This window comes from Pinus tabuliformis, chromosome 8 (assembly GCF_031772625.1).
Source record: "Pinus tabuliformis cultivar Carrire ecotype Pingquan chromosome 8, CPIR1, whole genome shotgun sequence".
NCBI classification, from domain to species: Eukaryota; Viridiplantae; Streptophyta; class Pinopsida; order Pinales; family Pinaceae; genus Pinus; species Pinus tabuliformis.
The window spans coordinates 1,900,944,877-1,900,963,568 of NC_142294.1; the positions used below are offsets into that span (position 1 = coordinate 1,900,944,877).

The 18,692-nt window shown below is 37.1% G+C and overlaps 1 protein-coding gene across 6 annotated transcripts; it reads right to left on the bottom strand.

Moving 5' to 3' along the window:
- Positions 1–549: 549 nt before the first annotated feature.
- Positions 550–17,943, bottom strand: LOC149244014 (putative indole-3-pyruvate monooxygenase YUCCA9). 6 transcript variants are annotated; one of them, XM_089374704.1, is made up of 7 exons: positions 17,667–17,943; positions 17,424–17,471; positions 17,222–17,344; positions 3,167–3,951; positions 1,178–1,426; positions 985–1,107; positions 550–901 (listed from the first exon to the last, which is right to left on the bottom strand). In XM_089374704.1, the coding sequence occupies exons 4-7, from the start codon at positions 3,848–3,850 to the stop codon at positions 725–727; spliced, it is 1,233 nt and encodes a 410-aa protein (XP_089230830.1). In that variant the 5' UTR covers positions 3,851–3,951; positions 17,222–17,344; positions 17,424–17,471; positions 17,667–17,943; the 3' UTR covers positions 550–724. The 6 variants fall into 6 exon arrangements, with proteins under 6 accessions (XP_089230830.1, XP_089230832.1, XP_089230833.1 ...); XM_089374706.1 differs by having other exon boundaries at positions 17,222–17,359; XM_089374707.1 differs by lacking the exon at positions 17,424–17,471 and having other exon boundaries at positions 17,222–17,359.
- Positions 17,944–18,692: the final 749 nt, after the last annotated feature.

Below are 18,692 nucleotides of genomic sequence, written 5' to 3' on the forward strand. Positions count from 1 at the left end.
CTTCCAGCCGTCCTCTCTATTGAGAGTGCTTGGCCTTTTTCAATTTCAAGGGCTTCCCTAAATTTACGGTGATGAAACTACAAAACTCTAGCAATAACACTGATCTCCTTGATGCAAACATGATTTGATTTTCTCTGCATGCTCTGCTAAAGCAGAAAATCTCTCATAAACTTTATAATAAATTATTTATTTTTATATCTCTCATAAACTTTATAATAAATTATTTATTTTTGTATATTTATTTATTTTTATAAATTTAATTTAAGTTTAAATTTTTATTTCAAAACTTTTAGTTAACTTTCTTTAAAAAAAGTCATTTATTATTTACTCACTCACTACCCTCATAACGGATTCCCTTTGGTATTAGAAATGTAGACAACGTTCATCTAATACAATGAAAAATCCGAACCAACTTTCTCTGAACAAATCAGAACCATCTCACCAAAAAAAACCTACAGGCATTTAAACCCTAACGAATTATAATAAAATTTATAAACTTCATTTTCTCTATCAAATTCATTTTGGACCAATAACATGATACGAACCATATAAAACATAAATATTAATTTAATAATAGTGTTTCAAATAATTGAAAATAGTTTACATCCATTTTATTTTATTTATCAAAGAAAAACCTCTACAAATCCCATTTAACATGTGGCTAAATCCAAACACGACAAAACCTCCCCCTCTCAGATTTCTCCGAATGGCGTAAGTTGCAGGATCATGATGCATTCTTGAGGGACTGAAATATATCCTGCGCGATCCGCTGAGCATCCTCCGAAACTCCGAACAGACCTCTTTTTCCGAAGCCAGCTACATACAGACCGTCGCTTCCCTTCCAGGCGCTGGGAGGCCGATTACCTGGACGTCCGTCCTCCGGGAAAAGCTCTCTGCCATTCTGCAAATTAAATGCCAATTTTCAGAACCAGACATATCCGGACAAACACAGTTCGAACTCAGAAAATCACTGTTCAGACATACCTTGAGCCAGCGCCGTACTTCATTCTTGTAACCAGTCGCAAAGATTAGGGCGTCGAAATCCTCTTCGACGCCATCTTCGAACACGACACCAGTAGGCGTTACGCGGATGAAATTTGGGACGACCTGCGAATAAGAATGTAATGAAGAACTTGAATTGACTTCGATTTCTGAGCGAAGAATTGAGTGTATTTACCTTAATCTTGCGTTGCCTTATTTTGTCAACAGTGCCGTTGTCAATCACCAGGGTTTTGCCGGTCTTAAATTTGAACTCTAAAGGCCCTTCCACGGGCCGTGGTAGGCCGTAAGAAGCAGTGTTGCCTAGGACTAGATAACTATGCATCAGAAGTAATTTGTCCACGATTCGGAGAGGCAGCAGTTTAAGCAGCTGCAATGCAAGAGAAATTGGGGATCTTCCGAAAAACTCTCGCGGCAGGACATGATTCTTACATGCAAATTAAAAACACGGACCAAATTATCGTTTGGACAAAATATACAAGAATTAATAATAGGCTAGAAACCGTGAAATTTCAAAGAACGAGTTTATTGGGACGAATTAGTTACCTGGATGCCGGTTAAGCAAAACATGAAAACACCAGAGAAAATTTATCAAAATATTTTATTTTATTTTCAAATTTTTATTTTTGTTATTTAAAATGGGTAAATATATATATATTTTATTTTTTGTGATTTAAAATATGTTTTTGATTACCTATATAATTTCATAGTTTTGAAAATGGAATTTTTTATAAAATATTAATGATAAATAGTTCACGATTCAATTCTAGCAAATTTCTATCCAATTACGTGATTCTGAATAATTTTAACCAGAAAATATGTCATAAACTCTCAAAAAAATCTAAGAAATATCTACTAGAAAAGTTTTCTCAACGGTTGAGGCCTCATGAAAATAAAAAGAATATTATGTCCCTTCCAAGCTTAAGAAGACCGTGAATCTGGTTCCTTTAGTGCGGCTGGATCACACAGGACGGTTTCTTTTTTTTTGGTGGGGTTTGTGCTGAACTTCTGGTCGTGCCCGATGAGTTCTGTATCCCTCCACAGATCAATTTTACAAGGGAAAATTAGGAGTTGGCTCTGGAACCAATACAGAAGCTGGACTTCTTGCTTAATGAAAGTTGCTCGCTTCACAGGCAGAAAAGTTTGCGTAATGAAAGTTGCTCTCTTCACAGGCAGAAAAGTGTGTATATTTTTGGGATTGAAAAGTGATTTTGGAATGGTTTTATTGTAGATTTAAGGTCAAGGTTCTTCGGCTGAAATCTTGGCACAACAAGATCAGGGCTTTTCAGGACGCTTTCCACCCAGGTCCAGCATGTTTTCCGAGAACACAACACTGTAGCTGATCTTCTATCTTAAAAGACGCCGATTCTTGAAGCAGGTTTATGTATTGTGATTGAATCTGGCCCTGACGATTTAAACTCTGTTTATACCTTCAAGGCTTTTTTTAGTTATAGCAGCTGTGTCTTTTCAGACTGTCAGCTCTCCTTTGGGGACTTTTTATTCATATTTTAGCAGTGTGTATTCTGTGTGTCTGTTGTAACGTTTTTTTTCACTTTCAGCTGAAGGTCAGTAGTTCTTAGGCACTCTTTTTGGTTTAAAACTGTATATGCTAGTGCTGTTTTTATTTCAGTGTGGTGAGGCTTCTTGGACTCTGCTCATTACATTCTTGGACTTGGAAAAATAATGAGTCGAAGAAAAGACATTATGAAAGTAAATTGGGACAGAAATAGCTTTCGGCCTCGAGTTTCCATCGCTGACAGGAAACTTGAAAGACAAAAAAATTCACCACGGCTTTGCAGAAAATCCCGATTTCCGACAAAAACCATCACAGTATAACGATTCCCGCATAATTATGTCAAAGATCCATAAATTGCTGTACGCAGATATAACTTCTTTCTTCTTTTTTTTTTCCCTGGATCCGGTTCCTGTCTGCATACTCACAGCTTTGCAGAATTTTTTTTATTTCCGAGGGAGATTTCGTGATTCAGGCATAAAGATTCATAAATCGCTTCATGCAATTGTAAACATTCTCTTCTAAAACGAATTTAATGTTCAATTTTGCATTTCTTTAAATTTTCCAGCGGTAGATGCAAAAGATGTAAACCCTAGCGAAAAAATTGAAATGGCTGTACAGAAGGAAGATTTAGGGGTTTTGACATATGATTACCGGACTACGAACTACGATAGACGGCCTCGGCCCTGCGTCGTTATTTAAAAGCTCCAGCGCTATGTCCATGCCAGAATTTCCCCATCCCACGACAAGAACCCTCTTGCCTTCGAAATCTTTTTCATTTTTGTAATCAATCGAATGGATAACAGTTCCTCGAAAGCGGTCCAGCCCGGGAACATCTGGAATGAACTTTTCATTGAATTCGCCTGTCGCCACAACTAGAAACCTTCCGTGGTACTCCCTCTCAGAATTATCCGAAGAACACCTTGCAATGACATGCCATCTTCCCGTCTCTTGACTGAAGCTCGCAGACTCCACGGACTGGCAGAACTGCGGCTGAATATTAAATCTTCTAGCGTATTTTTCCAAGTAGGCAACAAAATGATCCTTGGGGAGGAACATAGGGTATTCATCAGGAACGGGCATGAGAGGAAGGTGGGCGTGTTGCTTGCTGCCCTGCAGCGTCACCCGATCGTACGTCCGGTTTTTCCACAGGGACCCCACGCAAAAATCTCTCTCCAGGACGAGACTGGAAATTCCGAGGTCTGCAAGGCATGCAGCGACAGCCAAGCCAGACGCCCCAGCGCCGACTATTATAACATCTTCGTCCCTATTTTCATCGAATGATTTGTCGTGTTCCTTTTTCCCAATCTGTTCCGATGGTCGCGAAAAGTTTGGCATTCGGTGAACTTTGCACAATACTGCTTAAAAGACCAGCTTGCAGATCTTGTCACACACCAAAGACGAAAAGGCAGGCTATCCTGGTATTACTGATTTGGCATCTGTAACCAAAAAAAAAAATTCTATAATGTTTTGGAATATCATAAATGAGAAGAGCGTTTCCACAATATTAATGTAATTGTAAGCTATAAACAGAGAGGAAAAAGGTGAAAACTGTGTTGAAAAATGACACATTACATTATCACGATTATAATGGGCTTAGAGAATAACTCCCGTGGGAGCTAATTTAGTTTGAAGTCAACAACCTCGTAAAACAATGCGATAGCCGTGTTTACCTCACACAGTTATATGTGTATTTTTTATTTTGATAATAATTTTTATGAATAAATTTATATAACTAAATATTTTCAACCTTTTATTTATTCAGAAAAAAAGATATACATCTGATGTTTTCCAAAAAAAAAATGACCAAAGTCTCTAGAAGATGGCAAAAATACAAAAAAATACTAGTAGCAATGTCCACAAATGAGAGGGCCATAAACTCCAATAAGCATATAAAACATAAAGAAAAATAGAGGACCTACTAATGGTCTGAGGTGATAGAAGCTGGGTTATCTGGAGCATTTCCTAGAGGAGGCAGAGGCCGGAAGTTGCAATGAAAGTGTGCTTCGAAGTGTGTCATCCAGGTCTCCATCTTTTCCGCTTTCTCCGCTAGATGGTTTTGTCCCTGCCAGACTACCACCATTCGCTCCCTAACTTGGCATTGGAAGTAATGCATGTGTTCCAGAGTTGCCATTAGCTCCTCATGCTTTTCTCGATTAACTCGTTCTACCACATCTATCTGGTCCATCAAGGATTGAATTAGGCCACAACAATTTTCCAAGCAGCAATGCTGGAATCCCTATGGGTAAGGGGCTTCATCGCGTTCATCGCTTTGAACAACTTGATCTCTCCTACGCCCACCACCCTCCTGAGAGCGCAATATCCGAAATTTGTTTCACAAACAGGATGTCTTTGTGCCACCACTGCTACCACGCTAATTCACATGTCCTCGACCTCCGCCTCCTCCTTGAACAGTCAGACATTGACCTCCACGAGTTCCACTACCTCGCCCTCCACGCACTCTAGAACCTGCACCCTGAGCCTTGCCCACAAGATTGCTCTCGTTTCCATCCATCATGGTTGCCAATGCGAGGGCCTCATCCCTCCTCGCCCCTGGCTCCACCAGGAGGATAGCCCGCACGTGTCATGGAATGGGGCACAACTGTCATCGACCAAGTGCTCCCACAACAGTCGAGAGTGTGACCCCGTCCACTGGCCTGAATTGCTCCCCTCCTGTCCACCAGATCGACCTCCCAGAGCCCAACCTGCTCCAACACTCGTCGGAGGCATCTTCACTCCACTCGTTAGTCCACCCGAAAGCTAGGGTCGCGCGCTTGAAGCAAAGGGAGTCAGCACGATCGCCTTTGCTAGCACCACCTTCGTTATCCCCACCACACCAATCACTCCATTGTACAGAGCCGTCTATCAGGAAGACAACAGTTTGCCATAAGCTTGGCGCCTCCTGATCATCTCCCTCTCCATGGCATTGCCATCTTTTACAAAGACATTCCTTGCCCCAAAAAAACTAGAAATAACATTTATTTCCCCCTAGCACTTTCCAGCCCAGTCTTGCCCTACAAGGCCCGAGAAAAACAAGAAGTTGGAATCTGTGATATGCATCAAACCATAATTCCCCAAAGAAAATCCATAAACCACCAATTATATCGTGCCTCTAACATCGCTTCCGTCATCAAGCAGAAAACCAAGTGTAGCTCCACCACCAGACCTGAGCATCAAAACAAATTCTCAACTCCTCCCTCATCTCGCCTATCAATTCATCAACACTTCCCCTTCCCGAGGCGCCTTGATTACTCACACACTCCAGATTGAATGTCCATGTACGCCATTCCCTCCACCATATATGAAGAGGTGATCGAGAGGTACAACGCTCTCCCGCGACACATTTGTCACTCTTCATGAGGCTCGATGATCACGTTATTCTCAATATTCACCACCATCAGGGAAGCGGCCTCCTCCTCCACTATGGTTTGTAGCTCTTCCAGATAGTTATCTCCGTAGGAGAAAGGCCATTCTTGCTGAATTTCCTAGTCCTGTATCTCACAACCCTGATTTTCTAGGAGATCTGCTGCCTTGCTACCTTGCCGGTCAACATGCTCCGTGATCACATAATAAAAAAATGAGAGGTGGGATTGGATGCGTTCCCCTAACAATTCTAGGTGACAACTTTTAATTACCTTGTCCGGGGGTGAGCCATTGATAAGGCATTAAAGCATAGAGATGGCAATTTGCAAGTCCCTAGTGACCTATAGCTTTATGATTCTGAGATCTTTGGTCATCTGTAATACTCTATCCAGGGCCAGATACTCTACCACGTTGTTTGTTGTGTGTCCACGCATAGCTTCATATATTCTAATCGCCTTCCCTTTGTCACTCCGGATTATTCCCCCCAAGCTCGCTTTCCCAAGGTTTCCCTTAGATGCTCCATCGAAGCTCACTTTGTGGAATCCTTGTGGGGGGCATTTGAACCTGTTGGAGGACATCTGCTTTGCATGTAGGTGTCAGGTAGGAGGCGAGATAGAGGACTTTTGAGAAATATCTAATGCCAAGAGGATGGTGCACTCCTGTCCTTCTTCTTTCCAATCTTCGTCCTTCCACTAACCAATGGTGAGGGTTTCTTGGATGTTACGTATTACAATTTCTAGGCCATAAGGGGATGAAAGGGTTTCGAATGGAAGATTACTCTATTCCTTGCTTTCCAGATGTTCCATAGTACTAAGCCCTGTGAGAGGTACCAAGCTCTTTTGACAACAAGGTTTTTGAATAGGGACCATCTCCATGTTTCTATAGTTTCCCCAAGGCTATTATTTGATCTATCTGAGGCCTCAAAGAGCTCTAATGGATGCCCCAAGAATTCCAATGCTTGTGGGCATGAGATTGAGAGATGGTCTATTGTTTCCTCCTCCTTGTGACATAGAGGGTAGCATGATGACCCACTTAAGCCTTTCTTTCATATTTTGTCCCATGTTAGTAGTTTAACCAATCTTGCTAACCACAGGAAGAATGTTACTTTAAGCCATAGGCGAGAATACCATATTCGTTTCCATATGGAGTCTAGCTCCATATTTCCTTTTGTCGATAAAAGGGAGTAGGCTTCCTTCAAGTTGAACATTATGTGGGGTCTATATCCCCAACGCAGCTTATCTAGTTCCCGATTATTGAGGATGGGTCGTTGCCGAAGAGTTTCAAGGAAGACCTCCCATACCCTGTGGGGAACCTGTGGGGGCTAGTCCTTAGAAGTCTTCCATTCCCTTCATTTTGATTCTTGAATGGAGTCCTTTATAGAAGTCCTTGACGAATTCTTCTCTTAACTAAGAGGGAGAGTCCCTAGCCACTAAGAAGGCATGTTCTTGATCTAGTTTTGGATTATGCATCCAACGTTCACTCCAAAATATGGTTCTTCCACCATTCTTGGTTTCCCAAAATCAGTGTGTTCAGATGAAGGCTTGTTAGGTTTTAGCCTGGTTCCAGATCGAGAATCCGTTAGTGAGGTGCATATGATCTTGTAGGGGCTACAATCCACCCTCGATCCCATATTTTCCATTCCACAATTGTTTCCATATCTTGTGTCCCCCTTGTATCCACCAACACCACACCTTGGCACTCAGAGCGTGGAATATGATCTCTGGGTCTTTTAGGCCTAGGCCACCCTGGGATTTTGGTTTACACAGCTTGTTCCATGCCACCAATGCCCATTTTCATCCGATCAGAGTCCCAGATTAGAGAAATTTCCATAATTTTTCTGTCATTTCTCTGTAGATACTTTTGGGTGCCGGAAATGTCGAAAGCTGGTGTATTGGGATTGCCATCTAGATAGTTTCTTGTTGATACGAGACATCACCTCTTTCTAGATTGTAAGCTTGAGGGAATTGGATACTAGAGGAACCCCTATATAAGTGTTGGGAAGCTCTCCCACTCTAAATCCCAGGGTTCTAGCCAAGAGGTTTTGGACCCTTGGGTGAGTATTAAAGAAGAATACATATGACTTTTCTCCATTTATCTAAGTGCCTGAAACTTGTTGGAACGTCTTTGGAATCACATTGGTTTTCTTCAACTCTCTTAGTGATGGCTTCCCAAACAACATGTTGTCATCTACAAATCGTTGATGAGTTGTCGGTGGGGTTCCATGGGATATATTAAGGCCCATAAGGTTCTCAGAGACAACTTCAACTTTAATTAGGTGGCACAGGCCTTCCACAGCAATGATGAAGAGGAAAGGGGATAAAGGACCCCCTTGCTGAAGCCCTCACGATCCTTGAAAGGGTCAGGAGGGCGCCCCATTCACCAAGATTGAGAAGAATGGTGTTGCTATTAATGCCTTGACCCATCTGATCCATGTCGGGGAGAAGCCAAACCCAACAAGGATCGATAAAAATTCCTAATTTAATCTATCATTTGATTTAGAGAGATCTAGCTTTATGAGCATACCTAGAGTTCATGTTAATGATAAGGTATGGACTACCTCATGAGCCATGATGATTCCATCCAATATATTCCTGCCTTCCACAAAGTTCGTTTTCTCCAGTCCTATGATAGTCTTAAACGAGGGTTTGAGTCTTCTAACTAGGATCCTCGAAAGAATCTTGTAGATGACGTTGCAGAGAGAAATCGGGCAAAACCTGCTCGAATCTAGGGCTTCACCCTTCTTAGGGATAGGGGCAAGAAATGTGGCATGCAGGCCCGCCCATAACCACTGGTATCGACGAGAGTATTCCAAAATCTCCAGGATTTTGTTCCCTAAGAATTTCCATCCCACTTTGAAGAACTCAATTGTGAACCCATCTGGGCTTAGAGCCTTATTTGTCAGGAGGGCCTTGACCACCTCCTTGACTTCTTCGAGGGAGATTTCTAGCATAAGGGATTCATTTTGGTCTTTCGAGATGAGGGAGGGAATGTGATGTTGAATTTGCTGAATTGCTTCTTGTCTCTCTACTTTCAGTTCTGTGAAAAGGGTCTGGAAATGTAAGATCAGTTCTTCAGTAATCTCCTCATGGTGGACCAAGCAACACCACTCCTAGTTCTTAAGGGAGAATATGCGATTAAAGTGCTTATGCTTGATCACAGTTTGGTGGAAGAATTTCGTGTTGCGTTCCCCTTCTTGTAGCCATTTCACTCTCGGTTTTTTTTCCACAAAATCTCCTCTTGCTTCCTCCTCTATTCTAAAGTATTGAGGATTTCCCCCTCTTGAGCTATGTGGTCCTTTGTCTTGCCTTCCAATATTATCTGTCGTTGGAGGGATCACATGGCTTCCTCTAGATGGCGCTTCTCCCCGTGGATGTTCCCAAAGTCTGTCTTGTTCCAGACTTTGACTTTTCTTTTGAGCTCTTTGAGTTTTAATTGTAAAGTTTCCATCGGTATTTTCCCTCTTACCCTTGAGGCGTCCCACCAATCTTTCATTTTGGGTAAGAGGTCTGATTTGTCCAGCCAAAAGGATTCGAAGCTAAACGACCTATTCGGAGGGGGCATTTGCAAGTCGATATCAAGGGATATAGACAAGTGATCAGATCCCATACACTAGAGGATCTCAGGTTAAAAGAACAGATCCTAAAATAAAATGTTGTCAGAAAGGAGAAAGCGATCCAGTTTTGAGACTATTTATCTTTAATATTTTTTTTTTTGAGATTTTTATTACTTTCTAGTTTACTATAAGATTTTGAAAATGTTTGTATATTACAATTTTTCTTTTCTAGTATGATTTACTATTTGTATGGCATACAATTAGTATAAAGTTTTAACTTCCATATAAAAGAACTATTGTGACTACTTATATAATAATAATATTCCTTCATCTATACAGTCTATTCAACTTCTTGACAAACTCTTTCTAAATGTGTAAACAATTTCCAAAAACTTAACTATTGCAATTGGAGAACCTTGCTCTCTATTGAAATCTATTCCTTAAATCTTACATGATCTGATTTTGACACACTTTTTTCAAAATCACCACAGAGTCTACGTCCAAAAATGGCTCACCCAACAATGTTAACAACTCCTTATAGTGGTGAAAAACCTCCTGCTCAACGAAGCTCAGCAATGAACATCAAACATTTACACAATGAGACATAAACATTGTTAAATGTTGAATCATAACCAAACTATACATGTGTGATTATATATGGTTTACTACATTAAATTATGTAAATGTTAAACCTTGCCCCAAATACCATAGAGCCATCATATTTTCATTTGTTGATTTATTGTATTCCTTGAAATCATGCATATATTAGTTATCTCCATTTTTGTTGTCTCTAATATATAATATTTGGTGTGCCAAATTCAATATGGATGAATCATTACAATGTGAGGTTATCTGATTAAATGTTACTTCTCATCATACATCACTCCTAAGAGTTACAGAGCTTTGACCCTACTTTAAGCACTTCCCCTTACACTGTTTTTAACTACAATTTAGTCAAAACACATATAATAAGACATTGTACATTGTCCCTTCCTTAGCTGTATGTACTTCCCCTTACACTCTTTTTACCTACAATTTAGTCAAAACACATATAATAATACATTGTACATTGTCCCTTCCTTAGTTGATTTTCTATGGTTGAAATAAGCACGATCACATCATGCTCTATGAAAATTGTCTATCTTGCATGTGACCAACCACAACACAAAATAAACTTTCACTATAATATGGCTCTATTTTTTATAAGCTCTAAGTTACCTCATTCCATAAAATTGGTAAACTTTGACCTTAAGTGGAATCATGATGCTTTCCATACATGAGGACGTTCTTTACATACTTGATCAACTATACAATAGATCTACATTCAATGTATAATTTCTCTTTTGGTCATTGCCTCTAGCAATCACACTTGTTGAGACAAGAGGCTCATTCTACATCCTAGTATGAGGGGATGTGTAAGTTTGTCCGTCATGCCCTTTAAAATAAAAATAAAAATTATGTTTTAAATAGGAAAATAATGTTAAAATAATTAGAAGTAAAAGAACATTGTATTTTTCACTCTAAAAAAGTTTGCACGTGAAAAAATTTGATCCCACATGATTCATGTTAGATCCATACTTAAGATGGATCTATGCCGATAGTTATTCTATGAGATCTACAAAATTTATACTTAAAAATCTTAAATTTATAATAATAAGTATTCACTAGCCCATTAACACACTCTTAAACCAACCCATGGAAAAGCTAAAATAAAATACTGAAATTATAAAAATATTGACTTATGAATAACATATAATTTTATCTATTCAATTTGCTCAAAACTTCTAAGCAAGATATGAGAATGTTTATGAATAATGGTTAGAAGTATATCTAAGTACTTTTCCTATGTTCCATCAAATTTTAATAATAATAAAATTTAATTATCTTTTATTCTTACCATGTGAACTATTATATTTCAAGTTTTCATTTTTCATTCTTCATTTTGCATAAAGAAAATTAGAAAAATTCTCACACAATTTTAATGGTTTTAATATCACATTAGAATTAAGGAAATAGTATTTCTATAATAGTGATTGTTCTCATATCACTATAGTTGTAATAAGTAAATATATGAAGATTTTGTTTATATATAGAGAAACCATCTTATCACAATCATAACTAATTGAGAAAATATCTCAACTTCACACAAAAATAGAAAATAATTTAACTTTCATTTAACAACCTCCTAAAACCACTCAAAAAAATTATTATGTAAAAAATTCCCTATTTAACAACATCCCATAATATAAATATTAATACACAAAACGCATATATATTAACTACCTCCACATACATAAATATATTTTTTAATATTAAAAATACTATTATTATTTATTTAATTTTCTTTTAATAAAAACCTTTCATTTATTAAAAAAATAAATTAAACTTTACTTTCTTAAAACCTTAACTTTATTATCCTTATTATATAATTATTTTCTTTATTAATAAATTATTATCAACTATTTGTTGCAAAGTGTCGTGAACCATTCCAAAAAATTATAAAACGTAAATAGTAAAATTGGTTGAACTGTCAGATAATTGAAAATATTAAATCTATTTTTTAAAATTAATTAATTATAATTATTTTTAATAATAAAAAATTATATGTAAATTATCTTACTGTATATATTGTTTTCAAATAATTAAAATATATAATTATGGTAATGGTGAGTTTAAAACTATAATAAAACAACTTGAAATTAACATCAACATCCACGTAGTATATTATACAACTTGAAATTAACATCAACATCCACGTAGTAATTTTATAGTCATGTGAAATGTGATATGGCATGTGTAAAAGCCAGGTTATAAATTATAAATTATATATAGTGTGAACAGAAAGTTTTTTAGATAGATTTTTTAAGAGAATCCTTCTATGTTGCATGAGTTTTTGGAACGTGGGAACGTTGGGAACTTGGTATGGGTGTTGTGAACCGTTAGAAGTTTCCCTAAAATTTACAGAAAACTGCTAATTGAAAGCGGTGATATTATATAATAAAAAAATTAAAAATATTTTTTCTAATTATATAACTTATATAATAATAAAAATTAATATTGAATCAAAATATTCAAATATTAAAATCAATTTAAATATATAAATAATAAATATAAAATTGCTCTTATATATAAATATATTCTTTGGGTGTCTCTCTCCCTAAGTCTCTCACTTTTATATATAAAATATTAAAATGTCAAGTTCATTACGACACAAGATGAGTCTTTGAAACAATCTGGCTTAAAAACAAAAAGGAACAATTTTACATATGTTTCTCTAGCTATTCTTAAGAGAAAACTTAAAACAACTCTAATGTTTAAGCATTGACTGCCACATTATCAATATGCACACACAATCTTTTGTGATATATATACATAAACAACAAAAGAAATACTCATCAGCATGACATCTCCCCCACACACTTCCTTAAACCATCAGGACATTGCTCCATTTTCTCAATTAAGGATATCGGTGTAAAGGATGTCTTCGGCCTTTCTTCCTGCGAAGGTTTCAACTTAGGCTCATGTTTTGTGGGCAGTTCAACATATTTCTCTACAGGGTTTGTATTTCCCAACCCCAGGGAACGCCGGAACTAAAGAAAAACAACCTTCAAAGCTCCCGGAACTTTCCCAAGCTCCCATTGGAGCTCCCACTGAAAAGGGAACATTCCCATGCAGTTCCAAAGCTCCCAAGAGCACGTGAACCATTGAAACGAGTTTCCCAACTCTTGAGAGCTGTTCCCGTGTAACAAAACAAAAGTTATGATTATCAAATCCAAGGACACTTGCGCTAATTTTATGTATGACAATAATAACTTGGAGGAAGTGTATTCTTACAAGTACCTAGGAATTGATATCCATCACAAGCTCAACTGGAACCATAGCATTGGGAAAATGATCAATGGGGGATGGAAAGCTTATTTTGGTCTTGAAAATAATTGTAAACAGCAAACCTCGTAATGTGGGATAAAAAGAAGTTCCTGTTTGAAACTTTAGTCACTCCTGTTATCTTATATGGCTGTGAAGTTTGGGGCTGCAGCATCTCTAGAGAATCATGGAGAAAGATTGAGCAAATCCAGAAGCGTTTTATAATTTATAACCTGAAAATTAAAAGTAATACACCCTATCCTATTCTCCTTATAGAAGCAGGGCTTTCTCTTATTGAGAGCCTAGCTATGCTCAGGTTTCTGTTGTACAAGCACAAGCTCAATAACATAGACAATCATAGACTTCCTAAGCTAGCTTTAAATTCCAGCCAAAACCACCTAAGGCTTAACCGAGGATGGCATAAGGACACAAGAGCCTGGTTAAACTATTGGGAGATCAATGAGAATGATGCTTTGCAAAACATAAATAACATTAAAGATATTGTTACTTCTAAGTTCAAAGAAAAATTGTGGTGTGAGAAAGATTTAGCGTCTAAAAGAAAATTAAGTTATTATAAGAAGGTCATCAACCCCACCCTTGAAGATCAAAAGTATCTCTCTATTTTAACTAGCTCAAAGAAGAAAATTAATATAGCAAAGATTAGAACGAATTCTCATGAGCTCCATAGTGAAACTGGCCGTTGGGCAGTTCCTAAAACGCCATGGATGGAAAGGATCTGCCATATTTGTGAGAATAGGAGCATCGAGGATGAAAACTACTTCCTCTTAGAGTGCCCTGCATACAACCACATTAGATCTCAATTTCACAACCTTTGTTACAATACTGACCTTCCTAGCCTTTTACAATGCCAAAATTATAGTGAACTCGGGAGGCTTCTCTCCAAGCTTTTTGAGCATAGGAATAAAATCTTAAATCAAAATAAATAATTTGTCTTTTTAGGTCCGATAGATCATTATTTGGTCTCAACGGACGTTAACCATCATCATCATCATCATCAACAGAAGAATCCTCTGTGCCTAACAAAGATATTTCTATTAGCTAATTAACAATGATATCATTGTTAGTGGTGAGATCATTCTCTATCTAGCAACTTTGGTTTTTGATTCACGTGGTTTCCTCATATCTCAATGAAATTTTCATTCACATTTTCCGTTCATGCAATGTTTTTTTAAATTCTCTAGAATATGAGTTTAATTCTCCAACAAATATTCCAGATAAATATTCATATTTCTATCTACTATTATTATTGGTTGATTTCTTATAGATTGATCATCTACATAATTTAGATATAGTTAATTTTGGGATTTCCAACCCTTACGGCTAGATTTGGGACTTTTCCTTTTTGAGTGAGCTCGTACCATAGGGAAAGAGCTTTGAGGAATTCTAACATCAAAACACCATATTCTGATAACATAAGGTGTAAATTTAAAAAAATTCTTATTTTAGTTGTCTTATGCAGTACTAATCAATGTCAAAGATCAAACTAAACACATAGTTGGGCCTACATAGTTGGGCAAAAGTAAAGAGATTTGTTAGCATCCAGAGGAATTCTAACATCAAAACACCATATTCTGATATTCTGATAACGTAAGGTGTAAATCTAAAAAATTTCTTATTTTAATTGTCTTATGTAGTACTAATCAATGTCAAAGATCAAACTAAACACATAGTTGGGCAAAAGTAAAGAGATTTGTTAGCATCCAATTACTCAGTACTTCTATAATTCTATTTCAGGAATTCCCAATATCCTCAAACATCATTGGTACCACAAATCACTCGGAAAATTTTGTAGACAAAACCCACATGATCATGGCGATGACATTGATGGCAATAAAGTTGATTTTTTTTTGAAACAAGAGACTTATAGATATACCTTCTCTACCCAAAAGTAGGGTTGCATCCTCGCATAATCTTTTATATCGCCAAGATTTGAAAACTAAATAGAGAAAAATAATTTTGAGCGTACATATATATAAAAATATTGTATCAAAGTGTAATAAATCCATTGGAACAATTCAAATGTAGGGGGCCAAGTTCCATTATATCACAATATTACCACATTAAAGGCATAGAATGGGAGTACATCTAAGACCACCTTCTTCATTAAGAGGAAAGGCCTGTACACCCCTCTACTTACTCTGAACAGTCTTTGTGAATCCATCTCAATAGACTACATGTTTGGTCTTCCTTCAACCAAACAGGGTAATGAATATGTCTTTGTTGTTGTTGATTGATTATTTAAGATGGGAATTCTAATAGACTATATGAAGAATATCCTGAAAAGCAATCTGAGAGAACTCGGGTTGAGTCAGAGGATTCGGATCAATGCAGGGTTACCTTTGTGGGACCACTCCTTCCTGTATCGAGTGATCAAATAGCTGGGTTGACTGTTGGCTAGGGACTGGAGTGACTACGCCAGCATTTGTATCGAGTGATCAAATAGCTGGGTCGACTGTTGGCTAGGGACTGGAATGACTACGCCAGCATTTGCAAAAATGACAGGTTATATGTATGTATAATTTTGTACCTAGTAGAGCAGTGCATGAAACTGCTGCACTGCAAATTACCAATGTCAATGCTGCTGTCACCTGCATGGGAATGGTCCGAGATCTCTTATGACAAATAAGAAAGAATCTTATCCTACTTACTTTACCTTTTTGGTGGTGTTTCTTTTCTTCAAGCCCGCTCATGGCAGGGACTTGCTGCCATGCAGCTTCTCTGGTTATTCATTGGATTAACAAGGTTTGCTTCATATTAATATATGTCCAATAGAAATGGGCCGGATGTGGGACGAGAAAGCAGACTATGTCATTTGTTCGACATGCCCAGATTCAAATATCTGTTGAGACAATTTGTTTCAATTAACAAATATGCTATTGGTTAAACCTATTCTATGTAAATTACATTGTTTGACATGCTCAGATTCAAATATCTGTCAGGATATGCTCCAGTAATCAGATCCGTTATGGGTTCAACTTATGTTTTGAATTACAGTTACCCTAATATTTCTATTATTTTTGCAGCTCAATTTTAATTTGTTCCAAAACTTGGTACCATCATCCATGACCGAACTGCACAAATTGATATCAGCCTTCTTATAGTAAAAAATTCACCTCTTTTGAATGGAAAACAGCTAACCGATGCAATTGTGAATTGATAACTACTTCAATGTCTACAAACCCTACAAATATCCACTGTTGGCCAATCCAACCTACAAATCTATGGTGTTTGCAAAACAGGGCATGCAGTTAAAAGCACATGTCCAGTCTTTTGATGGGCAATGATATTGGAGAACCACCGCAATAAGAAAAACAAAATGGGAAAAAACATAAAATACAGTACCTCATGATATTTTAAGCAGAATTGAGAAAATCTCAATATCAATAAATACAAAATGGTATCATACAAATTGTTCCAATTTTGTTCCTGATTAATTGGAAGTAAAAAAAAATAAAAATTAAGATAATGGATAGTCTATGGAAGCTTTGGCAAAAAAATTTCAAAAAATCTTTTAGAGACTTTGTTTGAATCATGTTTTTGATGGTGGATGTAAATTCAGCACCATCAAGAACTTCAAGGGCACCTAAAATTATGAAATTTGACAGTTTTTACTTGGATTTACAAAATTCCTAAATTTTTTCAAAATATGACAGGAATTTCCATAATTTTCAAACTTGGAGAGCACCTAAAATTATGAAATTTTAAATTTTTTCTTGGATTTACAAAATTCCCTAAGATTTTTTTCAAAATATGACAGGAATTTCCATAATTTTCCATGAAAAAAACATAATTGTGTGCCAAATCATACAGATCCCTCTTTGGTACGAACTACAAGCAGTTGTAAAATTAATACAAGGGATATGCGAGAAAACGAGAGATGTCCCATAACACGCAAAAGTTGAACTTACAGATGGCCGATGTTTCAAGTCGTGCCGACGGTTCTGTTGCCCTAGGATCGTAGGAAGTGCACAGATTCGAACCAACGTATCCAGAAACTTCGTTTACCATCCGTCCAAGAGTTTGGAGGCGCGCTGGAGACCACGGCGCTAAAATCAAAAGAGAGGGTTGCTTAAGAAAACAAAACACCTAAAAAAGGGGAGCAATCCATACCTGTGATGCGTTCAATGCGAAATTGTAAAAAAAAACAGAGGCATGTGCCTGGTAAAAGCGAAGGTTACAATCTGTGCTCTCAATACGCAGAAATACAATTACAGAAATACAACTTACAAATCCAGGAAAATCCAAAGAAGAAATCCTTCCAAATCCATGGAAATCCAAAGACGACGAACAATAACATGATCCAACAAAAGGAAATATCAGATTCTGAATTCAGAAAAGGCATGCCCTGTTTACCGAACAGAAGCTCCAAACCCAGAAAAGACGGTCCACACAGCGCTGAGAAGGTAAATCGCAACAGAAGCTGGATGTATGGGTTCACAGTTTTCCGCTAACCCACAAAATGCATAAATATGCGTATGTATTGAATCAATATGCTTTGAAGAGCATGGAATCATAGGGTGGATGTCGAAAGAGGAGACGGAGAAGTGGGATTTGTAAACCTCTTGCTGCACTTATTTGATGGCCTCACTATATGGGCAACAAAAGCTACAATCCGAAGACCAAATCTCACCGCAAATTCGAGGCTTTTGTGATAATTTTATTAACTATTTTATAATTTTGTAATGAATATAATGTCAACCACAGCTGTCTGCATCTTCTAGATGAGGAAGGTGGATGTTAACATGGTTGAAATTTTGAAAACTAAATAATATATCAAATTTGAACGACGATGAAAATTTTATTAATTCTTTTAATATTTCAAATAAAGAAAGATGATTGTTATGGGTATGTTCACCAACTACCAACAGCAGGTTATAAGAGCGGGCCTACAGAAGGAAGATATGGCGATATTGTGGATACGAATTTGAATAGAAATGCAATGGGCTTTTAAAGAAGAATGAACTGACACGGAACATACAGCAGACTGGTGGGAGATAATGAGATCCTTATACTGTCCTTTTTACCTCTTTACCCCCATGAGAGTGCCCTTCATTCTTCCCTGTCATCATCCCTGTCATCAGCAAGTTTTGATTGAATAAGTAAATAGAAAAAGGTGGAAGATAAAAAACATTGGTTCAAAATCCCAGGTTAGGCAGCTCCCAATACGCCATGTGCTTTTAATATTTAATATTTATTAAATATTTTAATATTTAAAATAGAGAAATATGATTGTTTAATGGAATTTTGATTATTATGTCCTTGTTGTATGGTGACATATATTTTTAGCATTGTGGTATTATTTGAATTCGTATAAATAAAAATTACAATTGTTTCTGGGCTATTTGTATAGTCAAGCTTTAGGTTTTTAGTTTTTGATGG

What these genes read in the sequence shown, in the direction of transcription:
- LOC149244014 (XM_089374707.1), bottom strand. Translation starts at nt 3,850, where the DNA reads ATGCCAAACTTTTCGCGACCATCGGAACAGATTGGGAAAAAGGAACAC. An exon ending in TAAGGCAACGCAAGATTAAG is followed by an intron (nt 1,108 to 1,177) that starts GTAAATACACTC and finishes TCTTATTCGCAG; the next exon opens with GTCGTCCCAAATTTCATCCG. An exon ending in AAGTACGGCGCTGGCTCAAG is followed by an intron (nt 902 to 984) that starts GTATGTCTGAAC and finishes TTTAATTTGCAG; the next exon opens with AATGGCAGAGAGCTTTTCCC.